Genomic DNA, 22,255 nt, shown 5'->3' on the forward strand with positions numbered 1-22,255 from the left:
CTCAGCCCCCAGCCCCTCACAGTTGGCAGGGCACACCTTGCCCCGTTTCTATCCTCACCTTGCCCCGTTCTGATCTGCAGGGTAACCTTCCTGGTGCAGGCTTCCCATCTAGAACACTGTTTAAACAAGGAATTCCAGGATAGATGGAATGACCACTCAATTACTCAGTGACAAGCCAGAGTTATTTCTCTGAATGCATGCAGGCAGACTTGGTTCTACAGTGATCCTTCTCTCTGCACAGTGAGTCTCAAAGGAGCTAATTAAAAGGGGTGAAGATGTTTTCCCTCAAATATGTAGGCTGGGCGTGGTGGCTCACGCCTGTAATCCCAGCACTTTGGGAGGCCGAGGCAGGCAGATCACCGGAGGTCAGGAGTTTGAGACCAACTTGAAGAACATGGTGAAATCGTGTCTCTACTAAAAATGTAAAAATTAGCCAGGTGTGGTGGTGCACACCCGTAGTCCCAGATAATCGGGAGACTGAGGCAGGAGAATCACTTGAATCTGGGAGGCAGAGGTTGCAGTGAGCTGAGATCGTGCCACTGCACTCCAGCCTGGGCAACAGAATGAGACTCTGTCTCCAAAATAAAATAAGTGAGGTTGATCTCATAGAAATAAAAAGTAGATCAGAGGATACTAGAGGCTGAGAAGAGTAGGAGGAACGGAGGGAAAGGGAGAGATTTATTAAAGACTACAAAATTACAGTTCAAAAGGAATAAGTTCTAGTGTTCTATACCACTGTAGGATGACTATAGTTAACAAAAATATTAAAATATTATATAGTTTCCAATAGCTAGAAGGAGCATACTGAATGTTCCCAACACAAAGAAATGATAAATGTTTGAGATTTGGGGTATGCTAATTACCCTGATATGATCACTGTACATTATACGCATTAACCCATCACTGTGCGTCCCATGAGTATGAACAATTATTATGTGTCAGTTAAAAAATATACATTTTTTAGGCCGGGCGCGGTGGCTCAAGCCTGTAATCCCAGCACTTTGGGAGGCCGAGACGGGTGGATCACAAGGTCAAGAGATTGAGACCATCCTGGTCAACATGGTGAAACCCCGTCTCTACTAAAAATACAAAAAATTAGCTGGGCATGGTGGCGCGTGCCTGTAATCCCAGCTACTCAGGAGGCTGAGGCAGGAGAATTGCCTGAACCCAGGAGGCGGAGGTTGCGGTGAGCCGAGATCGCGCCATTGCACTCCAGCCTGGGTAACAAGAGCGAAACTCCGTCTCAAAAAAAAAAAAAAAAAAAAAAAAAAATATATATATATATATATATATATATATATATATATATATACATTTTTTTAAGAGCCAAGCAGGATGGAATTGCCTGGAGTCCTACAGGCAGTGGGAGAATCAAGAAACCTCAGGAGGCCAGGTCTCGGTGGAACAGAACGGTCATCTGGTGGTGTTCACGCTTGTTTCTGAGCAATGGAATCCTTTATTCAGACAAAAATCCTGCTGAGAATTTTACATATTAAGAAACAAGAAGCCAGTGTGTTGGCTCACACCTGTAATCCCAGCACTTTGGGAGGCCAAGGTGGTGGAATCACTTGAGGTTAGGAGTTCAAGACCAGCCTGGCCAACATGGTGAAACCCTGACACTATTAAAAATACAAAAATTAGCTGGGTGTGGTGGTGGCCACCTATAATCCCAGCTCTTCAGCGGGCTGAGGCAGGAGAATCACTTGAATCCAGGAGGCGGAGGTTGCAGTGAGCCGAGATGGCACCATTGCACTCCAGCCTGGGCAACAAGAGCAAAACTCCATCTCAAAAAAAAAAAGAGGGAAGGCTCGAGGAGGGGAGAGGACAGGAGCCGCCCACCGCCTGCCTGTGTCCCCACTGGCAGTTCCTGAGGCACCTCCAAGAGCTCCATGGGTCCCAGGAAACCAATAATCCAGTCTAATTACCTCATTTTACAGACGAGGAACTGAGGCCCAGAGAGATTGCCTTCCTGAATGTAAATGCCTGAAGCAGACATTTGCACAGCTCCTGCCTTGCACCCCACCCTGCCCCTTCAGTGAGTGTGGACATCAGGAATGACCGGATCCAGAAACCCAGGTCACCATGCTCCATTACCCAAGCTTGAGCTGAAGTGTCATGTACATGGTGTGGCCATTTAAATTAAACTTTTGGATCACCTTAACCTCAAAAAGCAGAGAAAGAAATCAGGCCAAATACACAGAAACTGATGTTCTCTACTGAGAAAAAAAAAACGGAAGTTCACTTTAGCAGAGTGAAAATCTCAACTCTGTGCAAAGGGGACTGGCCTCCCCTGAGCTCACAGATGTTTGGGTCACACTCAAAATATGAGAACTGCCTGTTCCCTCCCATCCTCAAGACACCACCTCACCCCAGGACCTTGGCAGCCTTACCCAAGCTTTGAGACAGAGCAAAAGGAAAACATTCTAGGGTTTAGTGAACAGTGAGGAAGAAGCAAGAAGATGGTTTGTTGATATGAAACAAGAGGAGTCTGTTTTAAGTTGGGAAGACATGTTGAGTTCAGATGCCTGTTTGACGTGTCACGCTCCAGACCTGGAAACACACTGTCCCTGGCCGTTCAAGAATCTTGAATGACCAGGTCAAAGTGCAGCAGCAGGAAAAAGAAGAAGAAATAAACAATCTGGTTGTGTGTGGCTGGCCCATCAGCAGCAGCACCCAAATCATCATTCAACAAGAGCATAATTAGCCTAATAGCTGCAATTATCTCAATAAGGATAAGAAATTATGCTGCTGCTCGTGGTTGGTAAAGTTAAAATCCATAAATAGAATGACCCCAATTGGAATTTTAGATGTAACTCAGGTAGAATTCAATCCAAGACAGGTAATGATACAAAGGTACCTAGAAGGTGGTCCTTCAATATGAATCCCAAAGCTACTAGTGACTGGGAGAAACATGTCTAATAGCTTTAGAGTTATTAAAAGCCTAATGAAAATGATGAAAAGAAGTTTATAAGAAGCAGATGTAATGCAGAAGCTTGTAACAGGTGAGGCGATGGTATTACTGCGGTAGGCAATAATGTTGCATACTCCTTATACTTACGACAGGGGCTGAGTCTGATTCATCTTTGTAAATTGCCCTTCCCAGCACCTTCCAAAGTTGACTAGACTCATTTCACCTGGGACCAGACCTTTTGCACAAGAGCGAATGCATACCACGTGAATACTGCTGTGGAAAGTTACCTGGAGAACTTACCCACACACTTTCCCTCATCTGAAAACTGGTAGCCCTCCACACACTCGCAGCGGAAGGTTCCTGGGTGATTATTGCAGACTGCGTTGCTCCCACACACTGAAGGTTGTTCTGAACATTCGTCAATATCTGCAGCAAAAATTTTTTAATGCAGACTTTTTAAAACCTCTTCAAACATTACTGACTATAATAGTATTTTCAACTAAGAATAGATCAATTTTAAAATAATTTTTTCTATTTTTTTTTTTCCAAGATGGAGTCTTGCTCTCTCACCCAGAGCTGGAGTACAATGGTGTGATCTCGGCTCACTGCAACCCCCACCTCTTGAGTTCAAGCAATTCTCCTGCCTCAGCCTCCCGAGTAGCTGGGATTACAGGTGCATGCCACCACGCCCGGCTAATTTTTGTTATTTTTGGTAGAGATAGGGTTTCACCATGTTAGCCAGGGTGGTCTCAAACTCTGGACCTCATGATCCACCCACCTCAGCCTCCCAAAGTGCTGGGATTACAGGCATGAGCCATCACACCTAGCCTAAAAGTAGTGTTAAATATAATTTTTGTCTGTGCACAACCTGAGAGAGTGATCCCCAAACCCTTCTCCTAAGGAACTGTGTGCTTCCCCTACCTATCCTAGAGTCAATTGTTGAGCCTGGGGCCCCTGAACATGGGTCTCTCCCATTAGATTGGCAAATATGTTTTATAAGGACACAGAGACTCATCTTTGGACTCTGAATATTGAGAGTCTCTGAATATTAAATATACCCTCAAGCCCTAAACTTGAGAATATATTTAAATATGCTGTTACTTAAAAATATTACTTTCTCCATTACAGTTACAAAGAAAAGTTGAACACTTTAAAGCTTAACTGTGAATTTTTGAATATTATCTAGGGCTTAATGGACTAAAAGGAAAGTCATTCATTCATGAGACTGTAAATGAACCAGGAGAGTGATGTCCTTTATGTCAATACCATAGCCACCATCATGGGGTAACATGGAACAAACAAATATATGCTTTGGAGGCAGACACAGCGGGGTTCAAATCCTGCTTCCTTTAGCTACTGATGTGTGTGGCCTTGGGCAAGTTACCCAACCACTCAGCCTCAGTTTCCCCTTTGGTAAATATGAATAATAATATTCATCTTGAGGGTTCTTCTGTGGATTACGGAAAATGGATGTAGGTCAGAGAAGTACCCAGCAATGCTCCAGACACCCAGCTATTATTATACTAAGCAGGGATTCATCTAACACCCAAGCCATGCTGATGAATTTGGCTAACTCTGGGAACATGCCCCTCAGATGGCCCCTAGGCTTTGAGGGCCAGGCTGTGGCTACCACTCGAGTAAAGCTGGTTGGCCCAGGCGATAAACTGAGCGAACCTGTCATTCCCCTGGTTACCTGGCCACTGATGGGCTGAAATAAACTGTTACACAAGGTCCTTCCCATGCCAACCTCATACTCAGAGTGTAGACAGCTACTTCTGGCATTTCTAAAACCCTGAGATGTGCATGAAGAGATCTCATAATGGCTGAGACCACACAGCTCTTCCCCACCTCATACATCTCTCCCCCTCATACAGCTCTTCCCCCACATACATCTCTTCCCCAGCACTTTCATGTGTATCTTTGACATGTGGGAGTCAAAGCCTCATATGTCCATCCTCAATGGCCAGTCTAGCCAGGCCCTTGTTGGTGAGACTAATGCCCTGCTGGCCTGTCAGTCAACATTGCACAAGACAAGCATTCTTGCCACATCAGCCCCGTAGCTTGTCCTGCACCCAGGGAAATAAATACCTAAACCAAATGCTCTTCAACTTTTAGAGAATATACTGGTATGTGTGTGTTCTGCGACGTGTTTAAGATACAAGGTCTCAGGACGGAACCAGACACAGCCAGAAGGTTCTGGAACAAAGCCCTTCCCAAAGCAGGCTCTTCTGCAAGCTGGAGCTGGGGGTGGCCTTGGGGGAGAAGTGCATCCAGCGTGTGTGGACTGCACAGCTCCATCAATCAGTTGCTGCTCCAACATGGGAGAAAAGGGGCTTCCTGTGTCCACTGCCCCTGTGCTGCAACTCTCAGAGGACACTCCCAGCACAGACGTTTGGATACACTGTACACACTGCGGGGCTCAGTGGCTTAGACGCCATTGCCAAAGCACAGAGCGCAGAGCGGCAGTTTTCAGTTGAGAAAACAGAGCAAAATCACAGGGGAGCTTCTTCCAGCTCCGTTCCTCCCTGGGAACATTTACGGAAGGGGAAGCCGTGTTTTGGAAAAGCTTCTATGTGACCACAGGCTCTTCTCCCTCGCCCTATCTGAAGAGCTATTGACAAATAGGACCTCAGGCCTGCTGGGATGACGGAGGGGACAGTTCCTTAGCACAGCCTCTGCCTCCATGCAGGCTTACACATACATGCGAGACTAGACAACACCTTTTTTTTTTTTTTTTTTTTGAAATGGTGTCTTGCTCTGTCACCCAGGCTGGAATGCAGTGGCACGATCTCAGCTCACTGCAACCTCTGCCTCCCGGGTTCAAGCCATTCTTCTGCCTCAGCCTCCCGAATATCTGGGACTACAGGTGCATGCCACCATGCCTGGTTAATTTTTGTATTTTTAGTAGAGATGGGGGTCTCACTATATTGATGAGGCTGATCTCGAACTCCTGACCTCATGATCTCCCTACCTCGGCCTCCCAAAGTGCTGGGATTACAGACGTGAGACAACACCCTTTCTTAAGGGGCAAGACCCTAGCAAGTTCCCAGCTAATAGTTCATGATCCTTGCAGTTTGAAAATTCTTCCTAATGTATAATTTAACTCTTCTTTTCTAGGACCAGGCATGGGGCTCACACCTGTAATCCAAGTACTCTGTGAGGCCAAAGCGAGTGAATCACCTAAGTCAGAAGTTCAAGACCAGATTGACCAACATGGTGAAACCCTGTCTCTATTAAAAATACAAAAATTAGCTGGGCATGGTGGTGCATGCCTGTAATCCCAGCTACCTGGGAGGCTGAGGCAGAAGAATTGCTTGAATCCAGGGGGCAGAGGTTGCAGTGAGCCGAGATTGCACCGTTGTACTTCTGCCTGGGCGACAGAGCAAGACTCTGTCTCCAAAAAAAAAAAAAAAAAAAAACTTCTCTTCTATAAATTGAAACCAGTACCTCAACCCTTTCTTCAGTGGAAATTGTAAACTGGCAATAATTGTCTCTTATATCACAGTATCTACTGGGAAATGATTCTTATTCTTATTCTTATTATTTTGAGACAGAGTCTCACTCTGTGCCCTATGCTGGAGTGTAGTGGTGCAATCTTGGCTCACTGCAACCTCCACCTCCCAAGTTCAAGTGATTCTCCTGCCTTAGCCTCCTGAGTAGCTGGGATTACAGGTGCACACCACCACACTTGGCTATTTTTGTATTTTTAGTAGAGACAGGGTTTCATCATTTTGTCCAGGCTGGTCTTGAACTCCTGACCTTGTGATCTGCTTGCCTCAGCCTCCCAAAGTGCTGGGATTACAGGCATGAGCCACTGTACCCAGACGATTATTGTTATTATTTAACATCTGGTCAATCTCGTCTCTGGAAAGAGATTTCCTTTCACAGGGTCACTTTCTAACTCAATAGGAAAATCCTGGATTATTCTTGTCTTTACTGCTTCTTTTCTGACTTTTTTTCAGAGTGGCTACTTTTCACATATTTTCAGCAACTCGAAGTTTCTCTAATTTTTCCCTTTTATAAAGGCCAGGCTCTTAGAGGAGAAAGTCTCATTACCAATTTGCCAAATGCCTTCTACACACTCAACGATTACTCAGTGAGAGATGAGCCAGAACTCTCTCTACAGGCACTAATTTGAGAAACATGCGGGCGCCATCCTGCCATGCCCGCGACTGAATCACAGAGCTCTGTGCAAACTTCTCCAAATTACTGTGGGGGTTCACTGTGCGACGTCTCACCAAATCCATCCTTGTTTGGGGTGTCATATACCATCATATCAGCGCTGCACACGCTGAATCACAAAGGCTCATCCTCATTCTCTTCTACCGCACTTCCCAGGTCAAAATAACACATGAAGCGATCTGCTTAATGCAATTTCCTATTTTAAGCCTCGTGTCTGCCTGCATTAACACTTCGAGGCACGTTCTAGTGGCCCAGAACAATAAGTGTCCCGACTGGGAATCTATCCACATTCCACAGAGGTAGCAAGTCAGAACAGCCACTCACCAAGGGACAAAAGGAAGTTTGCAAGCGACCACCTGTCTTCCTGGACAAGGAGAGCCGAGGATTTCCTGGACGGTGCAGATTACATAAAGCGTGGCTGGTTGTGCCTTGGGAAGTGAAGCGCTCCCACCGTGGCAAGCTCAGGTGCCAAAGGCCGGATTAGGAGGCCACCGTTCAACAGCAGCAGACGTGGTTACTTCCACGCTTTACGACTATTCAGGCGGCCCAGGAAGTTGAAGCATCGCTGTGTAATGAGGAGGTGTGGATGGGTGAAGGGGACCCACCTGCGTGCTGGCCGTCTTCACAGCCTGGGAGAGCTCCCGTTCACACACACAGATCATGCTGCTTTGAACGGGCTGGAGCCAATTCAGCCACTCAAGGCTGTCAGGGTCTTCACAGGAAATAGTGGGAAACTGAGATTACGGGATTACGGGTGAGTAGGCAGTATGTCCCCTCCCCAGCAATAAGTCACTAGGAAGGTGAATCTCAGACTGAATTCTACCACACATACAAAGCTATCAGCAAGCTGGCCAACCATACAACCCGTACTGAGTGCCCAAGTTCCCGCCCTGCAGTAATTCAGACATCCTGACAGCCACCTTGCATGAAAGGTTCACTGGCAGGCAAACACCGCAATGCCCTGAGAGCATCTGCTGACCTTTATGTTACATCAGCACACCAAATCTGCCGTTAGCTGGGGCTGCTGGATTCCAGACCTCAGGCATTAGTCCCAAATTCTGAGATTGCTGGGCTTATAGGCACCTGCCACCACATCCGGCCAGATTTTTTTTTCTTTTCTTTTTTTTTGAGACAGAGTTTTGCTCTTGTTGTGCAGGCTGGAGTACAGTGGCGCAATCTCAGCTCACTGCAACCTCTGCCTCCCAGGTTCAAGCAATTCTCCTGCTTTAGCCTTCTGAATAGCTGGGGTTACAGGCATGCACCACCACACCTGATTAATTTTGTATTTTCAGTAGAGACGGGGTTTCTCCGTGTTGGTCAGGCTGATCTGAAACTCCCGATCTCAGGTGATCCATCTGCATTGGCCTCCCAAAGTGTTGGGATAAGAGGTGTGAGCCACCGTGCCTGGCCCTGCTTGCCAGATTCTTATACCTTGGTCAAGCAAGGGAGCTGTCTGTTTTTCTGGCTGTCCGTTTTTCTGGCCAGCTGTATGTGAGCACACTACTCATCCCACCAGGGAATCTTACTTCTAGCATTCCTCGCGCTCATTAGTGAGCCCTCTCACGAACTGCAGTCTTAGGTAGCACTGCTTGAAGCGTTTGATGTTCTTGTCCTTGGTGTGGACTAAGTTCTTTTTGGTAATAGATTAAAATTCAGTAACAAACACATAAATATCAAGCTGCCTACATGAAAGTATTTGAACTTAAGTTATAAATAATAAAATAACTGCAATTCGAACACGGAGTAATACAGACGCTTGAGTCAGAGGCTTGCGTTCAAATACCATTTGTCATGGCTCACTTTAATGAGCCTCCGTTCTGTCATCTACAAGAAAAGAACATTCAGAGACCGAGGCAAGTCAATCGCTTGCGCCCAGGAGTTTGGGCAACCAGCCTGGGCAACATGGCAAAACCCCATCTGTACAAAAAATACACAATTAGCCAGGCATGGTGGGACACCTGCAGTCCCAGCTACTTGGGAGGCTGAGGTAGGAGGATCACCTGAGCTCAGGAGGTTGAGGCTGCAGTGAGCCAAGATCATGCCACTGTACTTCAGCAGCAACAGAGTGAGACCCTGTCTCAAAAACAATAGAAATAAAATAAAATAAAGCAAAATAAATAAATGAATAGAAGAATGAAATTCACATTCATTAGGATGGCCTCTTTTTTTATTGTTGTTCCGGAGATGGAGTCTTACTCTGTCACCCAGGCTGGAGTATCGTGGCGTAATTGGGGCTCACTGCCATCTCTGCCTCCCAGGCTCAAGCAATTCTCCTGCCTCAGCCTCTCAAGTAGCTGGGATGACAGGCACCTGCCACCACACCTGGCTAATTCTTGTATTTTAGTAGAGACAGGGTTTCACCATGTTGGCCAGGCTGGTCTCAAACTCCTGACCTCAAATTATCTGTCTGCCTTGGCCTCCGAAAGTGCTAGGATTACAAGCATGAGCCACTGTGCCTGGCCCCCTATTTTAAAAAAACAAACAAAAAAACCCAGAAAACAAGTATTTTCAAGGATATGGTGAAATTGAAACGCTTGAGCAACTGTAGGTGGGAATATAAAACGGTGCAGTCACTATGAAAAACACTATGGTAGTTCCTCAAAAAATTAAAGATAGGAAGGCCAAGCACATCAGCTCATGCCTGTCATCCCAGCACTTTGGGAGGCCAGGGTGGGTGGATTACCTGAGGTCAGGAGTTCAAGACCAGCCTGGCCAACATGGCGAAACCTCGTCTCTACTAAAAATTTAAAAATTAGCTAGGTGTGGTAGCAAGCACCTGTCATCCCAGCTACTCAGGAGACTGAGGCAGAAGAATCACTTGAGCCTGGGAGGCAGAGGCTGCAGTGAGCAAGATCACACCATTGCACTCCAGCCTGGGAGACAGAGCAAGACTCTCTCTCTCTCTCTCTCGCTCACACACACACACACACACAAACACGAAAATTAAAGCTAGAATTACCATATGACTCAGCATCCCACTTTTGAGTATATATCCAAAAGAACGGAAAGCAGGAACTTCAACAGATATTTGCACACCCACGTTCATAACAACATTATTTGCAATAGCCAAGAGGTGGAAGCAACCTATCTGTCCACTGATGGATGGATAAACAAAATGTGATATGTACATGTAATGGAATATTATTTAAGCTGAAAAAGGAAAAAAGTTCTGACACATGTGACAATGTAGGTGAGGCTTGTGGACATTATGCTACGTGAAATAAGCCAGTCACCAAAGAACAAATACAATATGATTCCACATAGGCAATCATTAGAATACTCGAATGCATAGGGACAGGAAGTGGAATGGTGGTTCCCAAGGACTGACGGAAGCGAGAAATGGAAGTTGTTGTTTAATGGGTACAGAATTTGTTTTGCAAGGTGGAGGGTTCTGGAGATGGAGAGTGGTGATAGTTACCCAATAAAATTGCATGCTTGCAATGCCACCGACCCGTACACTAAAAAACTGTTAAAATGGTAAACTTTATGTTCTGTTTATTTTACCACAATCAAACAATTAAAAAAAAAAAAAAAAGGAACAGGCTAGGCACAGTAGCTTATGCCTATAATCCCAGTACTTCGGGAGGCTAAGGTGGGTGGATCATGAAGTCAGGAGATCAAGACCATCCTGGCCAACATGGTGAAACCCCGTCTCTACTAAAATATAGAAAATTAGCCGGGCATGGTGGTGTGTGCTTGTAGTCCCAGCTACTCAGGAGGCTGAGGCAGGGAAATTGCTTGAACCTGGGAGGCGGAGATTGCAGTGATCTGAGATTGCACCACCACGCTCCTACCTTGCAACAGACACTCCAACCTTGGTCTCAAAAAAAAAGGAACAAAAAAATCCATCTCATTAGAGTTGTTGGGAGAATTAAATGATTAATTTATAATTTACCCGGCACTTACTTCAAACAGTGCCGGGTAAATTATAGCTATCCTTATATTACTGGTGTTATCATTAACAGCTTTTACTTAAAATTCCCTTTAAACCCGTGCATTCTTAAGATGGAGTTGGGTGTGGCCTTAGGAATTCTACTCTGCTGCTTAGATCAGATGGAAGAACGGGCCAGTACTCCTGGATTTACCCAGGGGAACAGTGAATGTGCAGCATAAATGAGTCAGGCCTGGCATGTCCACCAGTATTTATCTCATCCGTGCTTCCTCGCTGCACCCAGTTCTCTGATTTACAGAATCTGGATGCCTCCTCCCCACCTGATTTCCCAGCCCCAACAAGTCAGAATCAAAGACCGTACCATAGCAGGTCCGCCCGTCTCCTCGGAAGCCGATGGAGCACTCACAGGTGAACTGTGTCCTGGAGCCAGGGCGACATGCTGCGTTGGTGTCGCACCCATGAGTGCCGATGTAGCAGGGATTCTGCAGAGCATCGGGGGAGCCTTCTGTGAGGGCAGAGACATTGGAACCAAGTGAGTCTTCAGGAGCTCTTGTAGGTTTCCTCCTTCTATAGAAAGTCAACCACAATTGGTGACCAAGAAGGTGATCACAGAGGATCAGAGTGGAATGGGACACCAGCCAATTCCTGTGTTGCTCTGAGGCAGGACCAGCAAACTATACGCCTCTGGCCCCCTCCCTGTTTTTATAAAGTTTTATTAGCAATCAGCCACGTCCATTTGTTTATGTATGATCTATGGCTGCATTTGTGCTATCATGGCAGAGCTAACATGTCGTGATAGAGACTGTATAGCCAGCAAAACCTAAAATATCTACTATCCGGCCCTTCACCAAAAATGCACTGACTCCTGATGCCTGCAGCCACAGCCGTCAGAGGAGGGAGAATGCCTACCTTCTTTCTGCTTTACAAAGTTAAAGTGAGGACAAATTGATTAGCTGGAGAAATGGTTTGGCTATGGAGGAAGAACCAAAGACAACTGTAAAAAAGGGAAAAACTACTTTGGAAGGCCGAGGCAGGCAGATCACCTGAGGTCAGGAGTTCGAGACCAGCCTGGCCAACATGGTGACAACCCGTCTCTAGTAAAAATACAAAAAAATTAGCCAGGCATGGTGGTGGGTTCCTGTAATCCCAGCTACTCAGGAGGCTGAGGCAGGAGAATCGCTTGAACCTGGGAGGCAGAGGTTGTGGGTGAGCCAAGATCACACCACTGCACTCCAACCTGGGTGACAAGAGCAAAACTCCATCTCAAAAAAAAAAAAAGGAAAGACTTTAAGGCCCAGAGCAGACCCAATTACACAGGACTCCTGATGTGGGAAGAAAGTTGCCCAGGTGCCATGGCAAGAGACTGAAGGCACAATCTGTCCCAGCATAACAAATAACGGATTACTAAATTATAGCAATGACACCAAATAGAGTTACTGATTACTTAGTTATAGCAATGATATGTTTACCGATTACTTAATTATCATATGACACCAAATAAGATATTAGGTTTAATCTCATAATCAATTATATAATCAATCTTAGTACATTATTATTCTCTATTAATCTTTGCTCTAGTGTAGGAACATCTTAGTCTTACAGTACAGACATAAGCAAGTGAAATGTAATTCGGAACTGAAGGGACATTGTGAGAAGTGATCAGGAGGTGAGAGTAAATGCCTTGCACTAACGCCAGTGCCTGGGGAGGCGCCTGTTGCTTAGCAGGCTGTGAGGGGGAGTTTCCCTTTCATTGGGGAGTTTAGAGAAAACTCTGCTCTGTCCGGCTCTCGAGGAAGGTTTGACACTAGCCAGGCGGGCCCGCAGACATCCGGGGGCTTAAACACCTCTCAGTGGTGCTGTGCTTGTCACTTTCACGTTCCACTCTCCCACCCGATGCTCCCTTATAAATTTTTAGAAGCTGTGAGAAGAAGAGAGGAATTCTAAAAGCCTTTGATCTCTCTGATAAGTGCATAGATACGTATGTGCCTCCCGTCCTTGCAGCAGCTACCTGAGAGGGACCCAGGTGACCTCTGTACTATATCCACGTGACCCCCTGAACTGTGCCCACGTGGCTTCCCATATTGTAAGGATGTGATGTGCATGACCCCTACCAATCATGTCAGATGAGTCACTCTCCTGACCCTGCCCCCCGCCTTGTCACATCATAAACAACAGTGTGTCCAGGCACTCCGCCCCTTGGTAGCAGTTGTTCCCCCTCCCCCCCCCCCCACCCCGGGGCCCAGCTGAATTCTTCTCTTATCTCTGTGTCCTTGAGTCTTTCTTTTCTAGATCTATAGTCTTCACACTCAAAAGAGCATCCACTAGACCCTTCGGGGCTGGACCAGCACCCTGAGGCTTAAAGATATGGACAAATGTGAAGTCTGACATTGGTTCTGTCACAAAAGCTCCCTTCAGCTCCTTCCTGACAGCCAGGAACATCCACAGACCAGAACACAGCCCCAGTGATGTGCAGTCACAGGGTGAGAGTTTGTTTTAGGCTCCTTGCCTGATTTTATTTAATTTCCTCAGGCACTAACCACACAATTTCTTTTTCTTTTCTTTTCTTAGTTTTTTTGTTTTGTTTTGTTTTGACAGAGTCTCGCTGGAGTGCAGTGGCGTGATCTCGGCTCACCGCAACCTCTGCCTCCCGGGTTCAAGCAATTCTTCTGCCTCAGCCTCCTGAGTAGCTGGGATTACAGGCACACGCCACCATGCCCAGCTAATTTTTGTATTTTTAGTAGAGACGGGGTTTCACCATGTTGACCAGGATGGTCTCGATCTCTTGACCTCGTGATCCACCCGCCTCGGCCTCCCAAAGTGCTGGGATTACAGGCGTGAGCCACCGCGCCCGGCCTCTTTTCTTTCTTTCTTTCTTTTTCTTTTCTTTTCTTTTCTTTTCTTTTTTTTTTTTTTTTTTTTTTTGAGGCAGAGTCTTGCTTTGTCACCCAGGCTGAAGTGCAGTGATGTGATCTTGGCTCACTGCAACCTCTGCCTCCCGGGTTCAACCAGTTTTCCTGCCTCAGCCTGCCTGAGTAGTTGGGATCACAGCCACACATCACCACACCTGGCTAATTTTTGTGTTTTTAGTAGAGACACAGTTTTTCCATGTTGGCTAGGCTGGTCTTGAACTCCCGGCCTAAGGTGATCCACCCATGTTGGCCTCCCAAAGTGCTGCGATTACAGGCGTCAGCCACTACGCTCGGCCCTACAGTTTGTTTCTGCCAGAGCACCTGGCCCTACAATTTCTTTCTTTTTTTTTTTTAAGACAGAGTCTCACTCTGCTGCCCAGGCTGGAATGCAGTGGCAAGATCTGAGCTCACTGCAACCTCTGCCTCCTGGGTTCAAGTGATTATTTTGCCTCAGCCTCCCAAGCAGCTGGGATTACAGGCATGTGCCAACATGTCTGGCTAATTTCTATAATTTTAGCAGAGAGGGGGGTTTCACCATGTTGGCCAGGCTGGTCTCAAACTCCTGACCTCAGTAATCCACCCGCCCTGGCCTCCCAAAGTGCTGCGATTACAGGCATGAGCCACTGCACCTGGCCTACAATTTCTTTCAAGGTTGACTATTAAAGGGTTTTTAAAGCCCCACCAACGCCAGCAGCAGCCTTAAGATTGTCCACTCTGTAAGGTATCCCAACAGCTTAGCGTTCTGCACTCTACAGGCTCATGGATAGGCCTTCGGTTAGAAGAACAGACAGGTGGCTTTTCCAAGAATCACAGGTAACAAGACATTCTTTGTTTCCTGTGGAAGACATTTTAGCATAATTTTCTTCTATAGACGAAGAGTAAGAGACCAAAAGCCACGTCAAAGAGCGGGGTTTAAAAACGCACGAGCACTGCGCCCCGCAGGAGCTCCGTCCCCTTACCTCTCACAGGCCCGATGGAGTTGCTGAGAGCGTAGCGCAAGATCCTCTCCTCCTGGTTGTACAGGACAAACACGCTGTCCACCGAGAGCTGCTGGGTGCCGGGCAAGGCTCGCCGGGAGTCATCGTGGACGCATTCCTGGAAGGTGATGGTCTGGCGCCACTGGTAAGTGTAGACGCGTGAAGGAGCTGCCCCGTCTCGCTCGGGCTCAGTCACCGTGTACTCCCGGGTGGAGGAGGAAGTGATCACTGCAGAGTGGGAAGGATGGAGGGGACAAGGCAGGGAGACAAAGGGGAGACGGTTAAGGATGCAAGAAGCTGAATCAAAGGCTTTAAAAGCACCTCGGCATTCCCTGCCCATAAGGCTGCCAGAGGACCAATCAGACAGAACAGCTTAAATCAGACAATCTGTTTGTACTGGGACTCATTCTGTGAAATACCTGGATTTCCCACATGATCATTGGTATTATTTGTATTGTTAATCTTTGCCGCTTATCTCACCAAGTGGTTCTCTGTAAGTTCTGAAGACCCCCAGAACTAGAGATGAAGGTCCAGTGGAGAGAACACACACTTGGAAATAGACACCCTGAATTCATACCTAGTACCACTCACTAGCTGTGTGGCCACTGGCTGGTTACTCAACATCTTTGGTCTTGGCTTCTTATACAAAACAAGTCAAGATGAGGATTAGACCAGGTAACGTGTGTAAAATTTCTGCAATCAAGCAGATTAATAGTAAGACAAATTTACTGAGTGAGCATTTACTCCGTCACAACGTGCTAACTGCTTTATATACATTATCTCAATTAGGATTCAATAAATGGTGATTTCTCTTTTTTTTTTTGAGACAGAGTCTCACTTTGCCACCCGGTCTGGAGTGTAATGGCACGATCTCGGCTTACTGCAACCTCCGCTCCATGGGTTCAAGCGCCACCCGCTGGGTTCAAGCAATTCTCCCACCTCAGCCTCGCTAGTAGCTGGGGCTATAGGCATGCTCCATCACGCCCAGCTATTTTTTTTTTTTTTTTTTGGTATTTTTAGTAGTAGACATGGGGTTTCACCATATTGGCCAAGCTGGTCTTGAACTCCTGACCTCAAGTGGTCCACCTGCCTCAGCCTCCCAAAGTGCTGGGATTACAGGAGTGAGCCACTGTGCCTTGCCAACAAATGTGACTTCTACCTACTGCTCTAGACTAAGCTGTTCTGCAATACTAAAAAAATGAGATACTAAATGAGTTTCAGTAGCCAAGTTTGGAAAAATTACTAAAGCACCAAGCAAGCCTGAACAGAGAGGAGAGACAATCCTCCCCACTCACAAGAGGGCCTGCTATGGCCCATAGGACAAAACCCTCAACTTCCTGTTTTTTTTAAAAAAAAGAATAAAAGATTCTTTATCTTTTTGTGCTCTGCTGCAGTTTGCTCTGTAACAGAAGCATAAAAGCCAGAGGATAAATAAAAGATCCGTGTAAGCTGCTTCTGTCCAGCTCCCACGTGCCAGAAAGGCCATTCAGCTGCAAGCCAATTGCCCGATAGCGACTGTGGTCCTGCTGCTCATTCCTCTTCATCTTCACTGGCTCCCTGCTCCCCAGAAGGAGAACTCAGCCAAGCCACAAAGCCCCAGTAATTGGTGCAACCTTTCCGAACAGCAATTTAATGAGAGCCTTTAAAAAGGTGGCCTGGTGTGGTGGCTCATGCCTGTAATCCCAGCACTTTGGGAGGCTGAGGCAGGCGGATCACTGGAGATCAGGAGTTTGAGACCCTCGGGGCCAACATGGGGAAACTTCGTCTTAAAAATACAAAAAATTAGCCATGTGTGGTGGTGTGCGCCTGTAATCCCAGCTACGTGGGAGGCTGAGACAGGAGAATCACTTGAACCCAGGAGGCGGAGGTTGCAGTGAGCTGAGATCACACCACTGCACTGCAGCCTGGGTGACAGAACAAGACTCTGTCTCAAAAAAAAAAAAAAAAAAACAAAGGGTGCTTAACCTGGAATCCAATGATCCCCATAGGAGTTCATGTTCATGAATATTATTCAATGGGTCACTAGATGAGCGAGACATCATCTCAAAATAAAATAAAATAAATTTTAAAGAAATAAAAAGTTCCTATTGTTTGACTCAGTGCTTCTATTTCTAGGAACTGAGTCCTAGAAAAGAATCAGAAATTTGGCCAAGATTTATGATTAAGATGATCATTTCAACTTAACAATGAGAGCGGAAACTGGAAACAACCCAAGCTTTAGAAAAGAGAAGAATGGTTTAAATTAATAGCCATCCTGTAGCATCATACAGAGTCCTTAACAAATGTTTTTTTTTTTTTTTTTTTTTTTTTCCTGAGACAGAGTCTCGCTCTGTCATCCAGGCTGGAGGGCAGGGGCGCAATCTTGGCTCACTGCAACCTCTGCCTTCCAGGTTCAAGCAGTTCTCCTGCCTCAGCCTCCTAAGTAGCTGGGATTACAGGCGCACACCACCATGCCCAGCTAATTTTTGTGTACTTTAGTAGAGATGGGGTTGCCCAGGCTGGTCTCGAACTCCTGAGCTCAGGCAATTCACCTACCTCAGCCTCCCCAAGTGCTAGGATTACAGGCATGAGTCACCTCACCTGGCCTTGACAGTGTTTTCAAAGACTGCTTAATGAAACTATTAAACATTCATGATTTGATGCTAACTGAAAAGGTGAAGCTATAACAATGTGGTATGACTGCAATTTTATTTAAATAAAAACTATAACCCTAGGCAACATTGCAAAACCCCATCTGTACAAAAATTTGAAAATTAGCCAGGCACGGGGGTGCGCCTGTAGTCCCAGATACTCAGGAGGCTGAGGTAGGAGGATTGCTTGAGCCCAGGAGGTTGAGGCTGCAGTGAGCTGAGACTGCCCCACTGCACTCCAGCTTGGGCGACAGAGTAAGACTTGTCTCAAAACAAAAAAACAAAAATACTATACATATCACTGTGTATCCATGTTAAATTTCCCAATTTTGATAACTACTATGTCCTTGTAAAAGAATGTCCTTGTTCTTAGGAAAAACAAATGAAGTATTTAAAGAATGAACTATCATGATATATACAACTTATTCTGAAATGGTCAGAATATTTACATAGAGAGAAAGAAAATGGTAAAGTAAATGTGGCAAAATGTTAACAATTGGTGAAGCTAGATAAATAGTATGTGAAAAGTTTTATGCTATTTTCAGCTTTCATGTAGGTGTGAAATTATTTAAACCCAGGCACAAAAGGGAGAATAAGTGTAGTTTTTAAAAGTACATATAGATGTGGCCAGGTACAGTGGCACACGCCTGTAATCCCAGCACTTAGGGAGGCTGAGGCAGGCAGATCACTTGAGGTCAGGAGTTCCACACCAGCCTGGCCAACATAGTGAAACCTCATCCCTACTAAAAATACAAAAATTAGCCAGGTGTGGCGGCGTGTATCTGTAGTCCCACCTCGGGAAGCTGAGGCAGGAGGGTTGCTTGAGCCCAGGAGGCGGAGATTGCAGTGAGCTGAGATCATCCCACTGCACTCCAGCCTGGGTGATGGGAGGGAAATCCTGTCTCAAAACAAAACAAAAAGTACATATAGATGTATAATACAATTATAAAATTATATTAATATATTATCTTGAAATTATATGCTGGGATGTTTGATATACACGTAAATAGATAGATGCTGGAGAAAACGCTGAGAGGAAATACACTTAAAATGTCTTAATAATTATGTCCAGGTTTTACAATTCTGAGTTATGCATATTGTCTTTTCTGCACAAAATTCCCTACAACGAGTGTGTCCTATGTCCGTAAGTGGAGGGAAGGTGACTGTAAGCAGCTAAGACCCAGTGTGTTTCACTCTCCAGATTCCAGAGACAGCCCCAGCTCACGGCTGCACGGTGGGTCAAGAGCGTGAGGCTGGTGGCTGGTCCAGGGCTGGTCCTGGGACACGGTGGGGCTCACCTGAGCTGGAGTAGTGGTACAGCTCCGTGTAGGGCTCAATGTGCACGGAGGAGCCGAAGGGAATCTGCGGCACGCGGCCCTCCAGCTCCGTGTCAATGGTCAGGTGCCCATGCTCATCAATGCCGCTGAACCGCTGCTTAATGACCAGCTTGCCCGGGTGCTCCATGAAGGTCACCTCAGCCTGGCGAGTGAACTCGCCCCCTGAAAAACAAGACGAGACTGTCACTTTGCCATCTGGGGAGCATGCCCTTCTGTCCGCCTCAGGTCACAGTGTGGAGCGGGGTTGGTGTGAACTCTTCTGCGGGTGCTTTGGTTTGGCTGGTAGACCATGGAGCTGGTGGCAACGAGAGAGCTCAGACATCCCTGTGGCCCAGCTGAGCCACGCACAGAGGAGAGAAGAGGCTTCCCTGCCACAAATCAGCATCTGAGACGGGTTGGCTCAAGGGTTGTTGTGGACATAGCGAAGGACGGGCGTTTGACTCCCAGCGGTGCTAGTTCTGTCTGGGAAAACTTGGGTAAGCTACTTAACTCCTCTGAGTCTCCATTTCCTGGTGATTAAAAAAAGAATACAATCTATGTTGTGAAGGACACAGTGTATGTTCTGCAAATTGTCAAGTGCCCTACAATGCTAGTTACAGTGATCATTATTAAAATAGCTAAGTCCTGGTCAGATAAGTGAGTTCCTCAGGGTAAACCATTCCCAGTACCGACAACCACCCTAGGATCACATGCTACCACAATGGCTTAGAAACTTCTCTTGGTCTGTGCAAGACGGCAGCCCCAGACAGGCAGGAAAAATACTTCTCCCTTTTCCGCAATGGCCTGCCCTATGATAGCAGGGGTTGACAAACTACGGCCTCAGGGCGAAATCCTGCCAGCTGCTTATTTTGGTACAACCCTTGAGCTAAGAAAGGTTTTTACTTTTTTTTTTTTCCTTTTCTTGAGACGGAGTCTTACTCTGTCACCTAGGCTGGAGTACAGTGGCACAATCTTGGCTCACTGCAACCTCTGCCTCCCAGGTTCAAGTAATTCGCTGCCTCAGCCTCCTGAAGATCTGGGTTTACAGGCACATGCCACCACGCCTGGCTAATTTTCTTTTAGTAGAGACATGGTTTCACCATCTTGGCCAGGCTGGTCTCAAACTCCTGACCTCATGATCCACCTGCCTCGGCCTCCCAATGTGCTGGGATCACAAGCATGAGCCACTGTGCCCAGCCATGGTCTTTACATTTTTCTAATGGTTAAAAAAAAAAAAAATCAAAAGAACAGCATTTCATAGTATGTGAAAATTATATAAAATTTAAATTTCAGTGCCCATTCAAAAAGTTGTATTGAAACACAGCCATGCTCATTCATTTATATATTGTCTGTGGTTGCTTTTCACTCTACAGTGACAGTTGAGCCACTGCAACAGAGACCATATGGCCTAAAATATTTAGGTGAGGCTTAAAGTATTTACTATTAAGCCCTCTACAGAAAAAGTTAGACAACCCCAGCTTTATAGTTAAACAAGTCCCAGGCAAATATCTCACTGATAACACAGAACCAGGAGAAATTCAGAAGGATCACTGTTAACAGAGATGTGCTGTTGTAGGGAATTTGCAAGGACTCCCTCTCCCTCAGCCCTGCTGAAGTCCATGTATATTACAAAATATCACCAATATAAACGAACTCATTTAAAAATACCACCAGTGTGAAAGCTGTGCAGGGGAGTGGGACCTGTGAGCTTTACTGCACTCAATTATAAGGTAGCAAATCTTTTGAGCAGGTTCACTCCTTTTTTTTTTTTGAGATAGAGTCTTGCTCTGTTGCCCAGGCTGGAGTGCAATGGCACGATCTTGGCTCACTGCAAGCTCCACCTCCTGGATTCAAGCAACTCTCCCACTTCAGCCTCTCAAATAGCTGGGACTACAGGTGCCCGCCACCACGCCCAGCTAATTTTTTGTATTTTTAGTAGAGAAGTTGTTTCACTGTGTTGGCCAGGATGATCTCAATCTTCTGACCTCGTGATCTGCCCTCCTCGGCCTCCCAAAGTGCTAGGATTACAAGCATGAGCCACTGCGCCTGGCCTCACTCCTTTTCTAATACATAGCCTCTCCTTTCTTAAGACAGCCGCATTCTACGTATTTCTATGCCATAACTTTTGGAGGGGTTACCAGCGTGGAGCCTGGATGGAGACCCTGCTTCCAGCAGTGTTTCCTCTAATAAAGCCTTGGCTAAGGCTCCCGGTTGGCTGAGGCAGTGTGGGAGACGGCAGGCCTAGGTCGTTGGAGGCAGTGGCTAGGTACCTGTGCCCCGGCACAACAAGCTCCAGGTCCTGGAAGTGACCAGCGATGAAGGAACAGACTCCTCCAACCCAGCTGTTCCCGGGAGTGGGTCTCCAGCACTCAAAGGTGGGGCCACAACACCACCAAGGAAACATCCTTCAAGTCATCTGCCCACATGTCCAATAATGACTGAACCTTCCTCAACAGGGCAGGGTCTCTAAAAAACTCCAAAGATACTCAAGTTTCCGAAGACTTCTGAGGATTCTGTTGATGCAGCTTAATTAACCAGCTAGAAATGACAGGTTCCTTCTCTCTGAGCAGATACTGAGGAAATGTCAAAGTCAATTTCAGGTTGGTTTGGAATTCAGAGGCAGGCTTGATAGAATGAGGCAAACTGTGAGCCCCACAGTTTTGGCTGTGAGGTTCTATGAGCTGATATTACTTGTTCTGCCAGAAACGCCTAAATCTCCACCAGGAGACTGCTCCTCCATCAAAACCCAATTCTAGGCAGTCTCGGTTGCTATATACTAATGGTAATATTACATGTTCATTTTACCTCATCATCTTATTTCCAGGACAGAACTACAGGATGTCCTGTCTTCTGACAAAAAGGAGCCACAGCATGCTCTTCACTAAGTTGTCTGCAGACTCAGAGTTCTCTTTCCATTCATTCCCAGGCCTCCCCCCAGGCACCACTCTGTGACCCATTAATTTTCAAGTCGATGTAAATTACCAGTGATGCTGAACCCATTCTTGAATCCGTCCTGCTCCACTGCAAACATCCATCCAATGATGCCTCCAACTGGGGCCAGCGGAAGCAGAGAATATCCCAGGGTCTCGGGAATGGTGCTGATGGCCGTGTAGGAGCGCCCGTGGTTCATTACTACGTAAGAGTGGAGGTCAGTGTTCTCAAAGACAATGGGGACCTGGCTGTTCCCCACAAAGATCCTTCCCTTCACCTTGCCATTGACTCGCTGGGGGGAACCTGAGCAAGAAAACAAAGAAAGAATGTAAAGATCACTTCCAAGCCAGCCTTTCAAACAAGAGTAGCATGTATGACCTGTACCTACTGAAGAAAGCAAAGAATCAAAACAGCACTGGCGTACATGGCTTTGGGTAAGCAAAAGGAGCTGTTCTTCCTGAGGGTACCCACAACGGCATGCTGTGAGCCTTCGAAACTCCAGCGCCC

At 46.4% G+C, this 22,255-nt stretch overlaps 1 protein-coding gene across 1 annotated transcript in view; it reads right to left on the bottom strand.

Moving 5' to 3' along the window:
• The window catches only part of NID1 (nidogen 1), an 85,221-nt gene that overhangs the window by 34,378 nt on the left and 28,588 nt on the right, over positions 1-22,255 (bottom strand). The window contains exons 6-10 of the mRNA XM_003935358.4: positions 21,800-22,051; positions 18,800-19,000; positions 14,854-15,099; positions 11,347-11,490; positions 3,212-3,337 (exon numbers count right to left, since the gene is read on the bottom strand). Of these exons, the coding sequence (XP_003935407.1) occupies positions 3,212-3,337; positions 11,347-11,490; positions 14,854-15,099; positions 18,800-19,000; positions 21,800-22,051 (969 nt within the window). The remainder of the gene's footprint in view (positions 1-3,211; positions 3,338-11,346; positions 11,491-14,853; positions 15,100-18,799; positions 19,001-21,799; positions 22,052-22,255) is intronic.

This window comes from Saimiri boliviensis, chromosome 14, assembly GCF_048565385.1.
Source record: "Saimiri boliviensis isolate mSaiBol1 chromosome 14, mSaiBol1.pri, whole genome shotgun sequence".
Lineage (NCBI taxonomy): Eukaryota > Metazoa > Chordata > Mammalia > Primates > Cebidae > Saimiri > Saimiri boliviensis.